General features: G+C 38.3%; 1 protein-coding gene across 1 annotated transcript in view; it reads right to left on the bottom strand.

The window, feature by feature from the left end:
- Positions 1-23,583, bottom strand: part of asb3 (ankyrin repeat and SOCS box containing 3) — a 58,514-nt gene that overhangs the window by 14,960 nt on the left and 19,971 nt on the right. Inside the window, exons 5-8 of the mRNA XM_041251338.1 lie at positions 20,323-20,500; positions 18,427-18,624; positions 5,746-5,988; positions 2,834-2,967 (exon numbers count right to left, since the gene is read on the bottom strand). Coding sequence (XP_041107272.1) covers positions 2,834-2,967; positions 5,746-5,988; positions 18,427-18,624; positions 20,323-20,500 — 753 coding nt within the window. The remainder of the gene's footprint in view (positions 1-2,833; positions 2,968-5,745; positions 5,989-18,426; positions 18,625-20,322; positions 20,501-23,583) is intronic.

Raw genomic sequence — 23,583 nt, 5'->3', positions numbered from 1 at the left:
AAGAGAAGTTTTTACAATTTCAGCATTTCTAACAAACAGTACCAGCTTGGACAGATTGGAAATTGGGTCTGGTCTATGCCAAGCAATACCACAATTCCTAAATTGGGAGAAAAACTGATTGTTTTAGGAATTAGTTGACATAACTGATGGGCTACGGGTTTGGGTATATCCAGGGGTATTTCTTTGAGAAGTTTACAGTGTTAAGTACCAGCTAAGTGAATATTAAACAAGCACATATTATATATTTCTAAAATACAGTTTCCTGAAATTCAACGACAGGTGTGGGGAATATAACAACCCAGGGACTTCAACAGTACAGCCCTGCAGTCACACAGCATGATCAACCCTTTGCAGTCCTATGTCGGACCAGGTCTGACATTACAATTTTCCCTTCCCAGTCCGATGTCGGACCCTGTCTAACATCATCAAAAAGACATAAAGCACAGGTCTCTAGTCATTTTTTCTCCGGAAAAAGCTGAAAAAACCTTTCAATAGCCGAGTGACACCGATAGGAGCCAAATGAAACCGGAAAAAAAGGGGGGGGGGGGGGGTGTATTTCATAGCCCCATCCACTACAGATAACACGGACATAACAAAGGAGGTAGCTGCTTTCATCACGAAGACGTAGGTCGTTCTTCTCAGACATAACAAAGGAGGTAGCTGCTTCTGTTATAGTAATAAAATAATGACTTGGATCGCATTATTGAGGAGTTTGGTGATAAAATAAGTGACTCAGATCGCATTATTTATCAGTATGGTGATAAACTAGTAATCAGGACATGTCTATAAAGAAGTATGTGAAAAATAGAACGAACAAGGGGTAGGACTTGGCTGTAGAATACAATTCTGAGTGTCTTTTTGCAATTCAACGCCTTTTAAACCTGTTTTACTCTGAAAAAATTTAACAGCATGTGTAAAATAAACAGCATGTGTAAAAATAAACTGGACCTGACGTGCCTGACAAGCGCTCAATAAATGGGCTGCAAAGGGTTAAAAGTGTGAGCTTCTGCAACCTCCCAGCACTGTCCTGACTAATGTACTTTGTACATATCTGAAGGAGGTTCTTGGAAAGCCATTACATGAACACTTCTTAATTTCAGCCTTAAATACGTTTCAATTTAATTTTCAAACATTTGTAACGTGAAGTAAGGAATGTCTATATACGTACATACATACATTAAAGCCCCTTTCACACTGGCATGCTCGGGTCAGGACCCAGTGTCATGTGGGTCGGCTAAGCAATTTCACACTGCTTTTTGATAAAGCAGGGTTGACCTGGGTGACAGACGCAAGTGCACAATGCAAGTATCAATGCCCCGGAAGCAGCTTGTTATGGACGCTTCCACCTAAGCTTCTCTGGATTGAACTGCAGGCAAAATGCTGACTAGAGAAATTGTTTCAACATTCTTGCTGCAAACTGGCTTCTGCTGTGTCTCAATCAACACAAATATGGCTAAACAGAATAAACAGAAACGCTCTTTGCAGAAGTTAAACATTCACACAGGCGTGGCTGTTTTCTACTCCTCGGCTCACGAACGGCCATCCTGCGTTTTGTCTTGCTCACCCCGGGTCAAAGCGTGTCAACCCACATCCTGTGGTGAGTTGCTGGGACCCGGGTCAACTCGGGTACGACCCAAGTACGCGGTTTCACACTACGCAGGAGTGCCAGTGTGAAAGGGGCTTAAGTTGTTTAGTCTCATGGATATGGCCAGAAATTAATATAGAAGTGAAACAGTTCGCGAGAAAAGAATAAGCGTTGTTGTGAACCAGCTGTAAAGATATAGGGCCCTATTTCTAAAGCTTTAATTAACATATGTGAGTAAACTTTAGTTTCATAACAAGGAAACTTCCCAAAAATAGTTATGTCTTCATCTTTGTCAAGTCACATGACCGCAATTTGCCAGAGAATTTTTGCTTACACTGAAAATATGCATTTCAGGCCAATTATGAGATATGAGCTTTTGAAAAAGTGCGTGGGAAGGATTTACAAAATCATACAATGCTTTCTGAAAATGAGTGACACCAGCAGGGATACGTGGGACTGCAGACACAGGTTTGCCTGCCTGCAGTTGCTGTCCATACATTTCCTCTGCTTCATCTGCCTGCTTGAGCTAAACAGGTGCAGGATGTCCCTGTCAGAAGAGAAAACGGTCTCCCCAGTAATTCGACAGTTTGTGCCATACTGTACGAGAATGTTCTATTACCTCAGGATTACAGCCACTATCCACAGAGCTGATTTTCAAAAGTACCATGTGAGAAGAAATAACTGTGATTAAGGTAACTGATTTTATGCAGTGTAAGCACTAAATAACTGCACACACAGTTATCATAGTTATTGCTTGGAACTATTTAAAAGTAGCTATAATCATAGCAGTGCTATAATTAAAATGTAATCCTAGGGTTAGTGCACATAATTATCAGTTTTACAAAAGATGACCAACCGATACTGGAAAAGTGTGTGGGCGAGCTGTCAAATTCTCAGCACTCTGGTTCTTTAATAAAGAGAAAAACAAAAATAGCTATATGCGTCACTAGTCCTTGATTGCTTTAGAAATGTTTCTTAGAACAACTAAATTCAAAAGTATGTTGAACGCTTTGGGGTCAAAGTCAAACTCCATTGCTGCCGAATGCTTTTGAAGGTATGGAATGTGCTGCTAAGTTTAACAAAAGCTTCTTCTTTGTTTTATTTTTCTTCAGAAATGAAATAAAAATACAATAATAAATACCACACACATTTTTCAATTACAATCTTGGTCTTACGTAACTCACCAGGGATCTTTCTGTCTCTTCAATTACTGTAATCTTGTTTATGCAAAATATTAATCTCACGTACCAAAGTGTTTGTGCCGAACCCAGGTGGAGCTTCCTGCATGGCTGGACAGGAGCCTTTCTTCAGCTGGAGGGAGCCTCTTCCAATTAGTGAACTCCAGAGTAAAATTAAGGACTTCATCACATACCGAACGAATCCTGCGCAATTAAAACAAGAAAAAAAAAAAGTATGTTGGTAAAAAAAACTTCCCCTTCACAAAATTAGAGCATTTTGAAATACATCAGCTCTCTGGACCTACACTTTCACATGATACAAACTGCAGGTTTTACAAAGAAAAAACAAATCTGCACTCAAATTCTAATGATGAATTCATTACCCAGGGCCTTCGATCTCTTCCACCTCGATCTTTGGACTGCTTAATCTCGAAAGAATATGACTCACATGCACACCTACGTCAAGGTTTATTATAAATCAGGCTTTTAATAAAAAAAATTAAAAAAATTAATAAAAATAGCAGTCTGTCACTTAGTCACAACATTATGTAATAAGGCAACTGACAGCACAGAATATGCTATTAAAAAATAAAAGCAATTTGTATATTGAAACAAATGATAATAAGAAACTGCAGCAAGATACCAAGATCATTCTTGAAAGGAAACAATCAATCTGTCTTTGTGACTGTACTGTTCATCTGCCCTGACTACAGTCATGCAAATCGTGATTACTCCATACAAATCAGACAAGACCGAGAACAGTTTAATATTCTTTTCAGAAAATAATATAGTTTAGTATATAGAATCAATACCAGGAATTTACTTTTGAATGGTTCCCTCCTTATTTCTCTTCCTTTTTTCAATTTTTTTAACTTGGGAGGCCAGAGCAGCTTATCTATGGAATTTGTTGCCAGTGTAAATTAGAACCTCTTCTAGCCTTCTTAAGTTTAGAAAGCTATTAAAAACGTTGCTTTATCAAAGAATATTTGGGTAATTTCAGAGGGCTGGAACTGTTTTAATAAATTAATACATGATTTGAAAGTGTATACTTTTGTGCAATATATTTTCATTGTATTTTCCTGTGTTTTAGATTATTTATGATGTACCATGTTTAACACATGGTACTATATGTTAAATGATTTTAATGTTTTTTGCCATGTACAGCACTCTGATTCCAAGTGACGAGTGGCGTTATATGAAAATGCAAAAAAATTAAATAGATAAAATAAAACCTTTTACAGTTTTCTACAATAAAAAAATAACCCCCTGCTCATTTCTTCACAAATCATATGCATGGACCTATGAGAGGACATTTTTAGGAATTCCCTCTACAGACGGAAAACTTTTGCCCATGTATTTATGTCGAATGAAATGCCATGGTTTGATTTTTTTTTTTTTTCCAATATTAGATTTTTTTTCTGCTTCTAAATGTTAAAACATTAATTTGCTATACAGTTAGGTTGAAAGAAAAGCAGGCAGGGTAAATCGGATTGTGCCACTTTATTTCATGGTATAGTGAGCTTGTCTGACACCTTCCGACAGTTAATTTTAGCAATGTAAACAGGTCATTACGACAGTATGAGCGGTATATTACAAAGCTGTACAGCACAATCACTTTCTAATGGAATATAAATCAACCACATGCACAGCTGGCATTTACTTTCTATTATTTTCTCTCCCACATTTTTCAAAATGAAATTAAATGAGCCTTTCAGCATTAGTTGTGTTACTTTAAATGTGAAATGAATTTTACTTTATATTATTCAATCTTGTTGTTTGCAGCCAATCAATCACCTTTTCTGTATAAACTTCAAAAGTATGTGAACAGTGGCAAAAATGACAACACTGGGCAAAATGAATCTAATTTTCCATTACGTACATCCAGGACAATGACACATGTGCCCACGGTTACCACTTGAGATGAGGATTAATGGTAGTTCTACAAATATAGACCACCAGGCCAAAAAAATGTAAATTAAGTATTATTTTAACCTTTGAAATAAACAAACAACGGTACCCTTTACGACTGCACAAAACGCTGTACATCGAAGTTTAAGGCTACATAAATCAGCAGAGCATTTTGGGAATCAATTTAAATATAAACAACTCGGTTGTGAGTTAGTGTAGACATCTCACACTGGGACTTTATATAACAAAATCCAGGCTGTGCTTCAGCATTGTTGGAGCTAAGACTAAAAAGCAACCAAATAAAACCCCTAAATTTAATATAGGACTACTGTCCTTTAACACAGAATCATTTCATTTTGATCAAAAAAGCCTTTTTATATCCTATTTGTTGAAGCTTTCAATGATCTCGGGAGGGGTCACTTTGACATTGACTGACACTTTATTCAGCCATGTGTGAACCATTGGGTTAATTAATGTTTTCCAGAGAATTGGATTTAAATCAAGAGACTGAATACAGCTCTGTAGAAATCGTCCTTGACTTTACCTATAAGTAAATGGTCAGAACAGTAAATTACGGCTGATTTATAGTGTAAACCATCTGTCTGAAATGCTTTATATTAAAAAAAAAAAAAGTACAAAGACTTATTTTATAAAATGCAGGTTCGGAATAGTTTTGAACTAATGAATTAATTTAGAAGCAGCTGTCTTTTATTTATTTATCTTATTTTTCTTGTTCAGCTTTTTTTGGTGCTAAGCAGATGAAGCCACTTCCGGTCTCAGCTCTTAATATGCTAGGGTTCTTTCACTGCATGAAGCATAAGAATCATCTGCTGGCATGAGTTAACTATTATAAAATCAGGCCTTATAAAGGATAATGATATGGCTGCCATGGTAACATACATTATTAAATGAGGTCCACAGAAAATCAGGTGAATGTCTCAAAAGTAAAAGTACTGTTCCATAAACTAGAACTAGTTTAACATGTGTTAATAGAACAGAGGCTTGAGATAATGGACCCCAATACTTCACACTCATCTCCTGTCTACTGCAAAAACAATGAGATTACTTGGTTACCATGTTTTGCACAGAAAGAGCAGAGGGTTGAATCCAGCTCGCAGAAGTTGTGGAAGCCACTCTTTGTACCGATGCTGTACATGTGAAGCGCTCCTTATGATGTGGTACCCAGACGGCAGCGGGTACCCCTGTTTCAACAGAGCTCGGAAGAGGGACATGCGCTGTTTCTTTAGGCAGGAGCAATAATGTCTCTCTAAAACATGAGCTCCAGACCTCAGGAGAATGTAACCCAAGTCAGAACATCTAGAAAAAAAAAAAAAAACAGAGACAGCCTGTGTACAACATAGTAATCAAAACAAGTGTGTATGCAGTTAAAAACTGTATTAAGACACTCATTACACTAAGAAAAAATAAGATATATTAAAGCCTGTGAATGTAATAAAAAGTACAGTAATCCACCGTGTATCCGACTGCGATGGGACCAGAGTAAGGGCGGATATGTAAAAAGGTGGATAAATGAATCCTGTTTTAAATACCATTATACACAGCTGTAACAATAACTGTACTATATTATTATTGTTTTGAGATTCATCTTTTATTTGGGAGCTCCCCTAAATCCCTTGTTTAGAAAGATACAGGGTATTCATGCTTGTGACATACTAGCCGTCTGCCACGTGGATGCATGCATTCGCTGCTGAGTGAGATCGAGACGGAGGGTGAAGTTGATACGCCCCGCAGGTGAACAGGATTTATTTATATTACATATCGTAGCACTGAGCTGCAGACAAACTAAACCTCTCAATTCTCCCGCCACCAGATCCCGCTTCTCTCTTTCAAACTGTCCAAACACACACACCCAAGTCCCTCCCCCTTCCTCACTCATTGGTCCAACACTCCCTATCTCTGACTGGTCGTGTCAGACCTGCTCCCACCCCCCTCAGTCACGCACTCACACACAGGCTGTCTTTCAGCTCAAGTCACACAAGCACCAAAACAAACATACAGAGAACGCTAACAGATCTGAACAAGAATACCACACATTATTTAAAGAGTACTCCCTCCCTCTTCCCCAGTCCATAATCTGGTCCATTCCCACGTTATACCCAGCTGTTTAAAGCAACATTGCATTGTTTGACTGACCAAGCATGCTTTAGCACACAGCATCGAACAGAGACATTTTATTTACACTGAATTTTCGTGCTGATGCTTGACGCTTTTCTCTTCCTGCCATGCTTGCTTGCTGTTCCACTCAGTGCTGTTTTTTCAAACTGTAAATGCGTACAGGAATTAAATAGCCAAGGTACAGTACAGGAGTAATCAGTCAGTAACGAGGTGAAAACAGCTGACTGATCGATCTGTCAAGCTTTACTACAGTAAAATGCTGCCATTTTTATTGAAATCCATGTGAATGGCAAGGTAACAAGGTGAAAACTGCAGATTTGTGGATTAGTAAGAGTGATTACTACAGTACAAAGCAGTGAACTTGTTATTTAAATCTATGCGAATGGTACATAACAAGATTCAAACAGCTGAGTTTGCCCGAAATATACGGCGTGCTTAACACGGTATAGACAATGCCTTTGTTATTGAAATCAATGGGAATGGCAAACAGCAAACGCTATTTGTCTAATAAACGGCTGCCCGAAATAACCCTGTATGGTGTAAGTGGTGGCGACTGTGTGTGTAATTATATATGCTGAAAATGTAAAAAACACTGGTTTACAAAATATTGATGAAAGATTGCTGTTGTGATTACGGGTTTTGTATTAGATGTAGAGAGCTATTTTTTATTGTAATCATCGTTGTCATTAAAAATGCAATTGGAGTAGCCCACCGAAATTAAATATATATATATATATATATATATATATATATATATATATATATATATATATATATATATATATATATATATATATATATATATTTATTTATTTATTTATTTAAAGGGTGGGCTACTAAGGGCTTACTACTACTAAATATAGTGACAACAACAACAACAACAACCACCTTACAATTGTAAAGTGGCCCCAGAGATCGGTTGTGCCTCCATGATACATCAACATTCGCTTGCACAATTTGCATTCAACTTTTTTTTTCCAAAACTAAAATTATTAGGTCAGCGTATATTTTGTTTCAAACATACTCTACCATAGCAATTCTCTTACACTGTCTTGTACATTAGGTATTCTGTAAGCAATACAACCGCTACAGGTACCCCCCAGTGCTTTGGATAATATACCCTGCTCCATACATGACAGCGGCGCCAAACAGAGTTGCTATGTATAACGATTTTGTTGGATTTTAATACAACAACTTCTGTTTAATATGCATTATACAAATAAAAATATTGAATATTGCATGTGAGTGTCATTGAAATGTGTGATTTGCAGTATTCACACATTGTCAAATAGTTTCTGTTAACAGAAAAAAAAACAGTGTGTGTGAATGGTGTCTGACGAACCTGCAAAGGTTTAAAACAATCTTCGAATTCCTGGCTACAGAACGAACCTTCGAACCTTCTAATGCCGCCCTAGATTTAGCAGTACGCAGAACAGTACACCACGATTGCCCACCACCTTTGCAACAGCTCTTGTTTCGCCTGGGACTAAATTCAGATACACTATGAGGAAGATTAATGGCCTGGTTCTGCTGCATGTGCGCCAGTGGAAACACAGTAAGAGAGAAAATGAATCTCAGTATCGAAGCAGAACTCTATAAGATTTTAAACATCACAATGGAGGGGGAAAAACCATAAACATAAAAAAAGTTTAGCTCTATTATGCTATGAAAACCTAGATACACTTAAACATCATCATAATAATAATAATAATAATTATAATAACAATAATAATAACACCACCACCACAGCAGCCCAAAAACTACTGATACTCAAAGTGATGCTTGGAAATTAACAAGCTCCTTTCACCCTGTACATATCTAGCTTGACAAATAAATAGAGGGTTGTTTGCATGTAGGAGTTTAGAATAAACACCTACCCTGTTTCCAAGAGCACTGTGAACGTGCAGCTGACATTGCAAACTGCCACAATGACAGCTGAACCTTCAATCGCAGTGAATGCATTTTGTTAAAGCCCAGATCGTTTCTCTCTATAAAAGTCTTGCTGGGGACCTCACCACATGACTCTGTCACTGATGCATGGCAGGAGAAGAGGGAGGGAATTCTTGGCAGGCCGGATCCGGCCCGTGGGCCTTAGCTCTAGCACATTTACAACTTCCACACAGAAATAATTAGCTCTGCTTAAACTCATTCTTTAGGTCTGAATCCTTGATATAAATTACATCAGTTAAGCCTGAGACAGGGTTCCCTTCTCTGAGAATTCAATTAATCACCAATTTCGCTTTTTCTAGTTCCAACAGATTATGATTTCCCCAGTTTTTCTTTAAGGCACAGCCTTCCTACTCGCTGAACAGATGGAGACTGCAGACAGAGTTTCAAATTCCTTGCAGATGACATGCCCATGCCAAACATGACTTCACAATCTCTTACAAAGTAGAATACAAAAAAAAAAATGAAACAATAAACTTCAGTAAATTATTCACACTGTCAAAAGTGTGTTGCTTAACCCTTTCGCTACAGCACCGCTAGAAATCGTTTATATGAACAATGATGTAACGTTGATGTTAGACGCTAATTTTAAGAGTTTTTAAACAGCCACTGGTTGCTTACCAAATGACCATCTCCAAACGCTTCAACAACCAATCAAGGATGGTTTTATTTCCTTTCAAACTGAAGTAAAGTTAGACAGACAGAAAGCCAGACAAGTGAGTTTTACTTTTTTGTTTACCGTCAGATCAATCGCAAAATTACAAGCTTACCAGAAATCATACTAAATCGTCCAAAATGTTCATAAACCAAAAAAGAAATGGTTAAAATATTAACTGTAGTGAAACTTAAGGGACGACTCTTCAATTAAAATGCATTTCACTAAAGCCCCAGGCCAATAAAGATACTTTTATTACGAGGGGCAGCATTTCATTATCTTAGGTTTCTGTTTTGATTACCGTACCGTATATATCAGCATTACTGCAGAGCATACTAAATTACTTTACATAACCAAGAATGCTTACTGACCCGAAAAAAAAGATATGAATTGAGAGATCTATCTGATTTCGAAAGTCTTCACACTGTGTATCCAACAAACAATTTGGTGCAAAATGAAAACCAGACACTGTAGTTATACAATTCTTTCTGATCGTACTTCCTGAGGGTTGTGGCTACCAATGATAATTTTACAGTTTTCAGGTAGAAGATCACTAAATTGCACTCATGAGGACATCTCTAAAGAAAAATTAATTTCAGTACATTTTAAAATGTATTTTTTACATTCACAATACATAAAATCGTAGGGTATATTTCATCATTGAGTGAAAACATTACTATCTTAATAATCTTCGGGCTCTCTAATATGGTAGACTCAGGGGAAATTTGTCTCGATACAACAAACCGTACAAATAGTACATGCAAATAAACCAACTGTTATAATGAGCATCATAATGGGTACACATGTACTAATGCATGTAACTACAACAAGCAGGCAGAACCTGACCACAACTCAACCATTGTTTTAAAAGTCTGGAAATGAAACCTCATCCAACGGGACACCAGGAAATAGGACAAACTAAAATGTGCACATTGGACTCAAACTGTGGGTGAATAAAACAGTATGTCCTATTTGTTCTGCTTGGCAACTTTGTCCCTACACTCAGTCTAATCTGCTTTGTGATCCAGAGGTTATGATTTAGCTTAGAGCTGTGCTAAGAGCACCACCAAGAGGCATACACCGCAAGTCTGTGAGAATAACCAGTACAGGGAGAGTAATCTGCAGCTACAGCACAGCACAAGAGCCCCTAACTCCTTTGTTTCTCTGCACAGAAAATGTCTGCAGGCGTCTGAAAATGTCATTCTAAATAATCATAGTAATAAAGGTAAATGTTATTTGCATTTGAATATTGTATTTACTGCTGTATCCTTTCCTGTAACAGCTTATCACTTTTATCATCGGTAAGCAGATCCTTCCGTGTTAACAAGTAACAGCATGCCAACTGGCCTATCAGGTAAACGGACCCTTTAATAATAAACAAACAGCAGCCTTAAGTTCTAATTTCTGGAATACAAATTTTGTGGTGCTGTAGATCCAATTTTTTTTTAGCATGGCTTGCCAATTGATGTTACAACTGTCATCAAGAATGTGTGGTACACATTTAAAAGTAGGTCTCTCCAACAGTATAAATTAAGAGCTAAAGTAGCATTCCTATTTTTAAAATGTTGTTTGATGAAATGCTCTGATTAAGTACTCAGCATCTACTACAAATTGAAACACCTCGCTTATTATATAATACTGACATGTGGGCTGCTGACGATTCACAGCTGCTTGATTCAGCACGTAGCGGGCTATGGGTCAAAAAGGCAAGGAGCCCCACCGCCCCCCCCCACTAATTGATGAAAATAAATTACACATCTTATTTGCTGCATAGACTCAATCTAAAGACTGACATCTCTAGTTCTGAACCACAGCACTCATGATGTTCATTATCAACAGTCACCCTAAGGAAGCACGGCTGGCTTTGCACTAACGGTGCTAGTTGGATTGAACCTCTAGGCAGCTAGCAACCTGTAGTTGCTACATCTGCCCTCGGTCACAGGCTTCCTCATATGATCTGATTAAACATTGTTACTCATTAGTTGTTGTACGTGTCTGTCACTGTCAGGATGTGTGTATGAAGCCGCTGGCAGTGCAGACTTTCAGCTGATTGGACAGTCAACATCAACCAGCAAATCAGTGCTCTGAACATGCTCTGCAAGAATGCACTCATTGTGATACTGGACCTCTAATGTTTCCGCTTTGCTTCATGTTTAGACACAATATATTACTATAATTAAACAACAAAAGAAATGTGAAGCATTAGGTTTAACAAACTGTACTCCACTAAGCCTCCGGAACTTATTGGTGGCATAGTGTTACGCATTAACTAAATGTTCATTCAGCTAGTGTTTATGTACTTACATGAAAGCATTATTTTGCATATTTCAGTTTTTATGGGATCAGTCATGGGAATCATAGTGTTTAGGATACTGTGACACTGAAAACTCTCTTCAGTAACCTAATGCTTAAAGGAGCCTTGAATGTACTATGTTGTAAAGACTCAATGCATTTCAGGTTAAAATAAAATGAAAAGCCTAAGCCCATATATCAGAGGTCTATACTGTGCCATTGTTAACTGGCTTGGGTATGCCGTTTACAAGTCGAAAAACAAAACACAAAAAGCGTTAGAAATCCAAATGCAATTTTAAAAAGCCTCTGGCGGCGATGAAGAACGAAGATGCATCTTCTACAAGTGAAAAGAGAATTCAAAAGAGCTCCAATGTCACAAAGAGCACTGAAAAACTCCAGCTGCATGGCTAGTAGATTTGAGATGTATTTTCCTTCTTTTTTACAATGTTGAGTCTTGGCAGAAATTATATATACAGCGATTTTCGAAATCTCAGTCATACTGGCAGCTTTAGTATCATATCCCGTGATAAGCTGAAGCTGTTATGTTTGAGAAATAAGACTTTAGATGCATGTCACAGTCACAAGCACTAACAAGCAGTACCTGATTGTGAAATCATAACTGTTGAGCTTCAGTTTATATCAAAATTAGCCAGTGCTGTTTAAGGGGTGCTGTGGTGAGAAATGGGACGATATGCATGGGATGGTGGGGAGTCCTTTAATCAACAATGTTAAGCAGCGAAATGTGGTAAAGAGTGCGAGTGTTGTAAGTGTATCTCCGTCTCTGCATATACATCAAATGCTACAAAACTTTAACTGTTTTGAAGAGAGCTGATCAAACGTAAAAACCGGCATTAGGATGTTTGTGAATTACAGAGGCAGCAAGGAGTAAAGTTTGAAGGAGTGATAACATCACAGGGTTCCAAAGTCAAGGTTTTGTGGATCTATGACATTCAGTCAATAGAACCACATAAAAGTACAGGGCATGGCCCACAACGCTGCATTGCAAATGTCCCTGACAGATGCACCCTGGAGCAAAGCGCATGAGTGGAATGGGTAGTGAGCTTCTCTGGAGGGGGCAAATTGGCTAGCTCATAGGCAGTAATCGCAATAATCGAGCTGGGAAGAAACAAAAAGGCATGAACTAGCCTCTCTGCATCTGAGCACAGACAACACAGGCATGAACTAGCCCCTTTGCATCAGGCACAGACAACACAGGCATGAACTAACCTCTCTGCATCAGGCACAGACAATACAGGCATGAACTAGCCTCTCTGCACTAGGCACAGACAATACAGGCATGAACTAGCCTCTCTGCACCAGGCACAGACAATACAGGCATGAACTAGCCTCTCTGCATCTGAGCACAGACAACACAGGCATGAACTAGCCCCTTTGCATCAGGCACAGACAACACAGGCATGAACTAACCTCTCTGCATCAGGCACAGACAATACAGGCATGAACTAGCCTCTCTGAACCAGGCACAGACAACACAGGCATGAACTAGCCTCTCTGCACTAGGCACAGACAATACAGGCATGAACTAGCCTCTCTGCGTCAGGCACAGACAACACAGGGCACAGACAAGCAATGTTACGAAGGTGAATAAAGGACACCTCGGTGACTCGAAAGTAAGGCTAGTGTTAAAGATCACACCAAGATTCCTAAATACAGAGCTAGATTTAACTTCAAACCCATCGATCACTATGCTAAGAGTCAAAATTTATAAGTTGTTGAGGAGAGCCAAGTAGCATTACTTCGGTTTTACCGCTACTTAACTGAAGGAAGTTTTGCTGCATCCAAGTTTTAATTTCAGTCAAACAATTATCAAGAGCCGAAATGGCCACACTGCATGATAAGACATGTGATTTCTTTGCAATCCCGACAAGCTAACAGTCATGTCTACAACGATCACATCCATAACAGTCATGTCCATCATGCTAAGAATGGGTCAATATTTTTATTCCATAACATACATTTTAAAAAGTTAGTTTGCCGAGAAAATTTGAAAAAAACATAAATGTAGTATACAACTTTTATAAGGGGGGAGGTGGCCATTGAGGCCATGTGTGCTTTGCACAGGGGGGGGTATATGTGACGAAGTGTCCGCCCCTGTGTGTATTTTCTGTTATATGTTGCGTGTGGTGTGTTAATGTTGGTGTATAGTCATTGGTACACGGGATATAAATGGGTCTGTGTAACACAAGTGTTTAAAATGTACATTTGTATTTAGGCACAAGGATTGCACAGCACTTCATGTGCAAGTAAAATGTAATATGTGAGCATGGGGAATTGCACTTTATTAATTCACGTGCAGTTGTGCCGAGACTCCAGTTGAATGATTGATTAGCAGTCGAGTCTCGGTACAGCTACATAAAAGCAGCATGTTTTCACATACTCGGGGTTGTGTGTTCGGTGAGTGGAGAACTGGATTGGAGACTGAGGTAATAATTGTGATAGGAACAATCGTATTTAAAATATCTGCTCACCGTGTTTTGTGTAGTGTTAGTCCGTTTTGTTTGTCTATTTATTTTTGCGAATGTGCCGTGTTCTGTTTTTGTATTGTTAAACCGTTTATTTTCTGTCTGTCTGTTTATTTATTAAATGCTGAGCGCAAGTAAGCGCTCAGCTCCACCAAATTCCACCTCTCTGTCATTTTATTTCCTGCTTCTGGTCTGACGTCTTTGTGACAGTCCTAAAAGCCCGTTTTAAGATTTCCAAAAAACGAAACAAAAAACAAACACACCCCACAACAACAACAACAACAACAACAAAAAGTGTTTACTCGATTCTTTTTTTTTTTTTTTTTTTTTTTTTTTATAATAAACTCACTTTTTCCACCTGCCATGGAAAAAACGCAGCACAAGTTCTGAGAGCTCTCTGCAGATTTCTCTCAGCAAATTACTGGGAGGAAAACCGAATCATTCGGGGCAGCGATCATAGGTGTTGCTGTTTTTTTCTGCAATGTTACATAAATAATACACAGGAGACAACTTGCAGTAAACACTTAAGCCAGTTACTCTGATATACGTGACTGCATGCGCAACTGAGGATTTCAATTAGTTTTGGCTCTCTGCAATTTTAACTTATCTCCATCCAGGCTGTAGGAGGCTTTGGCTTTAACAGTAAACCAACATCTTTATACTCTCTGTCTGGGGGGGGGGGGGGGGGGGGGGGGGGGGGGAGCTTCTACCCTGTATTTCCCTTGAAACATAGCCCACTATTGCAAGAGGAATACATTCAGACTAAAAATGCTCTTGCAGCATTTCTGCCACGACTTCCCTGAGGTTGGTTGTTTATAAAAAATATCAAATCGTCAAGAAGACTCAAGTTTCTTCAGATAAGAGGTGGCCTGGTTTACTGTCTCTGACTGACAAAAACAAGTACAACAAATCCAGTCATGAAACGACAAATACGCAGCCAGCAGAACAGGTTATCTCTGCTGAAAGAACAGGAATGCGATTACCAATTTTTAACTTTATGAACTAAATATAATTTCTAGCTGTATCTAGTACTTTACGCTTTAACTGTCAGGTTTTCAAAGGGCTACCCAGTACGGCAGCCAATTACACAACAGTCACTATAGTTACCCTTGACAAAGTAAAATAAATTAATTACCTACTGTGACTCACAGTGTAAAACTTAATAGGGAAACTTGGGCAGCAACAACTATTCCAATTATTTGAATGCCACTCTACTTCTGTACTTAGCTTGTTCACAGATTGGGAAATACACGCAGTCAAAGTGGAAACAAATCTTCTAGTTCTCCATGTTGAAAAAGCAAAACATGGGGAAAAAAAAAAAAAAAAAGATCTTCATTAGGGAAAGCCATTTGTTTGTAGCACTTTTTAATATTTCATTTTATATAGCTATATAATTATAACCATGGCCACTAGTTAAAAACAGATACTTGGCAAGTGAACCTGGTCCTGCGACCTAACTGTATTCAGCCGTGATACCACACGTTCATTTCACCAAGCAAGCTGTCTGTAGCACAACAGGCTCATCGTGGTTTAATGGGATCTTTTATTCCAACATTTTGTTTTCTGGTAAGACAATACGGAATTCATCATCAATCATGAACGCGACACAGACTTTATCTGTATATACCAGTGTTGAAAATGTATTCATATTGCATTGTCATGGCAACACACTTCCAGGGTCCACTGGGGACTTGGCTTTGTGCAAGAAACATGGCTTTAGTCTCTCCCAGAAGCAAGAGTTCTTTCAATAAAAAAACAAGACGCTGACAAAAAAAACCACCTGACTAAAACATTTCACAATCAGGGATATGCAGTAAAGACGTTTTTATAACTTGGCCCCTTTTTCTAGATATCCCTTTATTCTAACTTTGCCGTTACTGTATGTGTGAACTGTTTTAGTCACTTAAATTATTACAACCACTGGCTGACAAACTGTCGCCTTGAACATTCTTCACAGTAAGAAAATAGGCTCATTAAAATCTTCCTGTGGCATCCACTGGAAAATAAAAAAGAATCCTAATTTAGAAACTACTGGGATATACTGTATGTTTAGCTGAATACAACTAAAAAAAAACTCCTATCAAACTTGCAGTCTTTGCAATATGGATTGAGACTGCGAATCCTCTTATCGTATATATTAAAGTACCCATTAGAGTGCACTATTAAAACCCAGATCACACCAGAGAATGGATACCACCCGAAAAAAGAGACCAACACATTTTGCTACCTCGTCTTTCAAAAAAAAAAAAAAAAAAAAAAAACACACAACCTGAACTGGCTATTGAGCACCCCAATACTATGTTAAATCACACAAAAATTCAATCACCAGATTTAAATTCTGGGAAAGCTTGTAGAGCAGGGGTGTGTCCCTCTTGGTTTCTGTTCCAACTGTGTCCTAAATTACTTAAGTGGAGTAATTATTACTAATTATTGTTCTAATTAATTATTTAGGGCAGAGCTGTAACAAAAACCAGGAGGGACACTGGCCCTGCAGGATCAGGATTAGACACCCCTGTTGTAGAGGATGGCTGCAGACTCTCCTCCTCTGCTTCTTACTGGAAAATGAATTATATATTTTTATTCTATAAGAAAACATTTTCATACAGTAATTTGTGAAGCTGTCCATACTGAACAGAAGCTATCTGAAAAGTCTTTGATCTGTCACCCAGAAACCAGAACCAAGTTAGTTTACATAAGCTTGAAATATAGAGTCTGAATCTCAATTGGTTTCTAAGATATGACGTATTATCTGAAATGAATGGCATCAAGTGAAGATAAACATATGCAGTGGCATAGCATAGGCACTCTGCCACTGTGGTAACCACTGTTGCTTTCATTTAAATCGATAGCTCAATGGTAAAGTGCAGAATTTCACAAGAAGGTACATGCAAATACAATGAATATAAAAACAAGATCACCAAATCTTGGGTAACCTCTTTCCACTAAAATGATTTATTTAAGCAGATATGGCCCGTAGAAAGCAGTTTTATCATCATCAGCATACCAGCACATGAAAACACAGACGGACTGGCTACCTACCTCACTGTCACAGCTAAAAATGCATTTAAATCAATTTAAGCCATTTAAATTAAGCGACTAAAATGCCTGCCACTTCCATTTTAGAAAGACCATTTTAAATGAAAACAATAAAACTGAACTAATGGGAAACAGGATTCCCAAAAGTCTCTTCATTTCCTACCTATCCAAAAGCAAGCTCCTGCCATATAGAGAACGCTTAACAAACCTAATTCAAGTGTCTAGGAAACGTAATTGCAATTATATTTAACAGGAATGTCTTTTATAGAACATGCCTTCCCATGGGAGAGTCCAGCAGCAAACATCTGCAAGGTCTCCATGGACCTCGCGGTACATTATAATGCAGCATATTTTAACATAATGCCTCCATGCTTTGATGCAAAAACAGAAACAACGTTTCAGGAACCTTTGAAGTTATTGCAGTACAAGATCATTCCATAAACCTTTTTTGCACTTTCATTAGCTACACATGTCTAAATGTGCAGTTTTGAAAGATGTTTTAAAAAATGTGTATTTGTAATTAAAAATAATTTAATAAATGGAATCTGATACTACACTAATAGTGTTCAGTGTCCATGCCTTATTCTCGGGAAATTTGTTACAAATTCACTTCCTAGGTCATTTCGCCATTTGTCTTCTGGGTCAAAGCAGGTTGAGTGGCTGAGAACATTCCACTCAATAGGGGCTGGTTGGTAAATGACAGGAAAGAAGCTGTTGAAGGAGTGGGGACAATCTGACTATGCGAGTTAAATGGCCAGGAAAGTGCACCAGTACTCGAAAGAATGGCTTGCAAACAGACTTAACCTGGTGAAGTACCAGATATTATCGTTTTCATAAAATAATATGTATGTTTACTGTAACCTGTGTTTCTTTTAAAATTGCTCATTTGAGACCTATACAACAGTGGAAGTGCACGACTAGTAAGACTTACAGAATCATTTAGTTATTTGCCTTAAAATAGTACACCATTGCTTTTCAACTAAACATCAATGATTCTTCAAGAAAGCTCTGCGCCAGTAAGAGACAGAGGTTGTACCTACAACTTCAAACATTCAATAATACATTCTAAATAAAAGGTGAAGTCTAAAATAAAAGTTTCTTATAAAATTAATAAAAACTCAACATTGGACTAGAATGATTGCAAAAACCATAGAAAACAAGACTACAAAACTACATGCCTTTTAACCTTTAATGTTTGTGACTTACGGTGTGGAAATAGCAATACAAAGTGGTGATAAGCAATTGAACATTGAGCATTCCTGGGCGTTGGGGCTGTATCCCTCTCTCAGAAGCATAGTCAAGCATTCCTTGTGACCTCCATTCACTGCGGAATACACAGGGCTCACTTTCCCTTCTCCTGTATCACCAATCCGATCAGTGAGGGGGATCAGCAGCTTCAGTATGCTGTTGGAATATAAGCTTACATATTAAACCAGTGTTCATGAAAGACTCAACTCACTTGCTATTGGAGTAGCAGTGTTTTGACATGTTATGATTTTAATCTTGGAATGTTTAACACGTGGTATGACAGTGTCCTCATGACGGCTCTGTATGTATATTCGGTCAGGCACATTATTATTTTAGCACTAGGATACATACTTTAGTGTTTAAACTTTCAATATTGATTACTACACATTCATATTTGTATGAAACCTAATGCATATTCATAAGCATACCAAAAACAAAACACTTGTTTATACATAACTCATTTTTTGACATATAAAAAACTGTGCTGTATTTCTCTCCATTGTCAATATAAACTCATTACTCAGGGTACTAAGGATTTACTTTTGTATAAAAACACTTTCTGACAATGAACTCTTTCAGCACTATGGAATTTTACAGAACGACTACCCTAAGGCAAAAGAAAATAGTCATTAGTGTCTAGTATTTAAGCGCTTGTGATGGTGGTCCACTATGAAAGGCGCTATATAAAATAAAGATTGAGTGATTGAGGCAGATACATAGATCTCTCACCTCTCTCATTATATATAAAATAAGAGGTCAGCACAGATAGAAAATCTAGAACCGGTTACCAAGATCTTTTTCATTGGACACCGATAAACTACATTTCCAGAGCAAATTATGATGAGCTAGGAGAGTTTAGATCTGTGGGGTTTTTTATGTTTTAAAAAATTCATGTTTACTTTTTAATAGTCAATCTTTAAGAATTTCTAGAGGCACATGTGCACCTAAACTACAATTTACATTCGCACAAGCACATCTTGTTGCATATGTGACCAAATCAGTCGCACTGTAGAGCCCTGTTGTGTTGTTTTGTTTCTGATTTAGTTCCTCTGAATAGTCGCCGCAGTTGTTATTATTGAGGTGTACTTGCCGCTCGCTGCGTCATTGTTTTCTGTAAAACACTGATATCCTGTCAGTTAAGAAATCGCTTAATGTAAAAGCTTGTTTTAACGTTGTCTTTATTACGCTGGCCAGAGACCCACGTTTACAACTGCATTGTCATATTTTCCACATTTTCTTTAAATTCACAAATTAATAAATCGAAACCTGGATAGTAAAGTGAGACCAAGGTAGCATTGGGTGATTTAAAACTTGAGTTTTACCCGGGTTTTAGGGTACCCATGCTGACCTCTGATACACATAGAGTTTAATGGTCTGCTGTTTTGATGTATCTTTCCTATATCTCAATGCAGGCTGACTGGCCTGTGTTGCTTTGAAACATGACACTTGTTACCTACTCTAATATCTTTGTATCCCGATTTAAAGTTTAAACATGATAATTGACAGATCTGGAATGCAGTTCCCTCATGCTTTTCCAATGGCTATACTATACATTTACCATAGTTTACCATGGTTTCCAATGTTTTTTTATTTTATTTTTTTATTTACTTTTTACTGTGCTTTACCATTCCTCCATGGGCTTTACAATGCTTACCTATGTTTTACCATGCTTTCACTATACTTTATTACAACTGACTATGCTTTTGAGGAACATTTAGCAAACTATTCCCTGAAGAATTTTTTGGGTGTGTCGAAACAAAATACACTACTTTTGAATGACGATTTTAAATCAATTAAATACACCTGCTTTCCCCTTGTATAAAACACTGATGGGTCTGGACTACATGCTCCTACTTGGTTCTCCCCATCTGTGCAGCAGCATGGATAGGTAGCTGCCAGTCCTGTACATCGCAGTAAAGGTTTGGATCAGCCCCACTGGATAACAGCAGCTCCACACACTCCAGGTGACCTTCCTGAGCAGCGATAAACAAAGGAGTAGCATCGTCGGTGGCCTGACAATTAACATTGGCCCCTGAAACATAAAAACAGTTCAATTAGCCAGAAAGATCCATTGTTAGAATTGTCATTGTTCCTGCCAATCAGAATAAAAAATAATTAAAAAACTAAAACTAAAAGTTGTACACTCTCAGCGTTACACTACAACAGTATTAAGATCTATTGATTGCTCAAGATGACGTGGTGCTGTAGTTTGTTAAAACATTTAACATATAAAATTAAATAAATACTTTGTTTAGCTGATGGTAAATAGAACTGGGAAATTAAAACACAAACATGTAAAACACTTTGCTAAGGCTGCAAGTACCATCACTTCATTTAGAAGAAGCAGGTTTGCAGTTGAAAAATGTGTTAACTGTTGTATAAAATTACGATAATTGCAGTGTAAAATAAAAGGAACAGTATAAATACCGTACTGTACCTAAACCGCGGTAAAATGAAAAACCGGTATACTGAGCCACCCCTATGGCTAGTGGAGGGGAACAGGTGTAGCGGTGATGCGATGCAGGAGTGACAGGCAGACAACAGTTTCTAGTGGAAAAGGTGCTTTTATTTATAATCCAGGTCTGGTGACCGTTAAATAATAAATCCCCGGCTATACACAACAATGTGTAAAGCGTGGGGATAGCAATAATAGGACACAGTCCCGAACAAAACGAACACACGGTCACCAGTCCTGGGTGAGTGCAGACGTGCTTGTGGTGGGTGAAGACACTGTATTTTGTGACGGTTCCGTGCAGTGGTGATCCGGATTGTGCTGACCCTGGTCGACAGCTCCGGATAGGTGAGTTAACTGTCTGGTGGTGTAAAACGCAGACAATTACAAACAAACACAACAAAACACAACACGTAATTCTCTGCAACAACGAGAGCTCCTCTCTCGTTCCTTCTCTCTCCGAACGTTTACCCAAACAAAGGAAAAGATCAGCGTTACCCTGGCCCCTATATGTAATCCTGCATGATATCGAGGTAAACGGTTGCAGCTGCCTTATTACTTGCAGCTGCCTCTGGTTTACCTTTCAAATCAATACGGTCTTACAACAGAGTCTCGCTTCTTTACAGGCTAACCCACTTCCCTGACCCGGTAACGAACTGTCAGGCCAGCCCTTCCAGATACTTCTCCTCTCGTTCTTTAGCGCCCTCACAGGTCGGGAGGAATATTCATCACCAGAACTCATCCTTCCGTCACAGTAATGTATGGGTATGTTTTTCTCATACTGATTTAATTTTGTACTTTGCACCTCCCACATTTCAGAAGGCATGCTTTTTTTTGTTAATCTACTTCATAAAATAAAATCATGTTTACGGTTTTCAGTCTGTTTTCTGGGGTACATTCACAATACTTTATTTATTTTTAAATAAAATCTACTTTAATTTTTTTTTATTAAAAAAAATATATATATATCTGCGCAACAACTGTAGATAAAGCATTGCATATTGGAAGCTACGCGGTTGTTATTAATATCATTAATGGATCACAGAGCTATCAGTGACATAAACCCAACTGGATGTTATGTTGTTTTCTTTCCGATTTAGTTCCTGTGAAGAACAGTCACAGCAGTTATTATTATAACTGAGCTGTACTTGTCGCTCGCTATGTTGTTTCTGTAAAACCTTGATATGGTCTCAGTTAAGAAAAGGCTGAATGCAAAAGCTTGTTTAACATTGTCTATTATGCCGGCCAGAGAGCTACGCTTACAACTGCTTTGTCATATATTCTACATTTCTTTAAATTCTCAAATTAATAAAATCGATACCCAGGTAGTAAAAACAAAAACGATGGGTACCCGGGTTTTCAGATACCCGTGCCGACCTCTAATTAATTAATAAATAAATCTCTCTCTCTCTCATATCTATATATATATATATATATATATATATATATATATATATATATATATATATATATATATATACCTCACTAAACAGTAGGGCACATGAAGGTGAAATTGCATGTGGTTGTTAAGGGAACCATGGGGGCACAAATAGCAGTTATTAATTTTTGTCACTAGGGGGAGCCACTGTGGTTACTACCATGTAGTTCCCTACTACAGTACTGTGTGTATAAATAGTCCTGTCACTCAAAAGCCAGCTGCGTCCAGCAACATGAAGCTGACAAGTGTGAAGAGAGGTGAACTGGTCTGAGGTGAACAAGCATTAGAGCAGACAGTTTTTGCACTGCAGTTCTTGGCACGACTGGAATTGGATGACCAGTGGCCTGGTACTATCCTGTGGACAGATGAAGCGCACTTCACCCTGTCTAGAAGTGTGAACACGTGCAATGTGTAATCTGGTTGGAGACTAATCCACATGCAACGCTTGCGAGACCCCTACATGATGTTAGAGACAGTATGGTGTGGCTTATGACTAAATTTGTTATTGGGCCGTTCTATTTGAAGAGCCACCAGCTGCAGCAGCAAGATGTGATAAACACTAGTCTTCATGCTGGTTGGTGCCCCTCCACATATTGGTAACCAGGTGAAATGTGTCTTGCAGGAGCACTTTCAGGACAGAATCATTGCACGCCACTTTCCTTGTGAATGGCCTCCTCGTTCAACAGCCCCTTACACCAGCGGATTTCTGGTTATCGGGGTACCTGATGTCGCGTGCGTAGCGAGGGGACCCTCACATAATTCTGGACCTCAAGGATGCCATTGTCCGGCAGGTGGACAGCATACCTGATGAGATATGTGATGCTGCCATAATGTTCGTTGTCACACAAATACAATTCACTCTGGCTCATGGACAGAGCTCGCAAAATTCTGGTAACACTACTTGCTATTCGGGCAAGCCACTGTAGACATTTGGTTGTCCAAAAAAACGTCAAGTTGCCCATAATTGACCACATGGACTGTTATTTCTACAAAATCAAGATTCAAACCAAAAGATTTTTTTTTTTTCCCCCCCCAAAATGTGAAATATATACACATTTAACAGTATTTCCACAAATTGTTTCTCAAGTCAGTTTCTGAGTTCTGCATAAAGCTTCTAAAATGCACATTAATGGTCTGAAACAGACTCTCTGCTGTCACCAACACAATAAATACTATAGTGATCATAACTTTGTGTTGTTAGCTGGTAATCAAGCCATGCTGTCAC

The sequence above is a fragment of the Polyodon spathula genome, chromosome 5, assembly GCF_017654505.1.
Source record: "Polyodon spathula isolate WHYD16114869_AA chromosome 5, ASM1765450v1, whole genome shotgun sequence".
In the NCBI taxonomy this organism is placed as follows: domain Eukaryota; kingdom Metazoa; phylum Chordata; class Actinopteri; order Acipenseriformes; family Polyodontidae; genus Polyodon; species Polyodon spathula.
The sequence above is the reverse complement of the archived record's forward strand: the minus strand, read 5'-3'. Positions and strand labels throughout refer to the sequence as shown.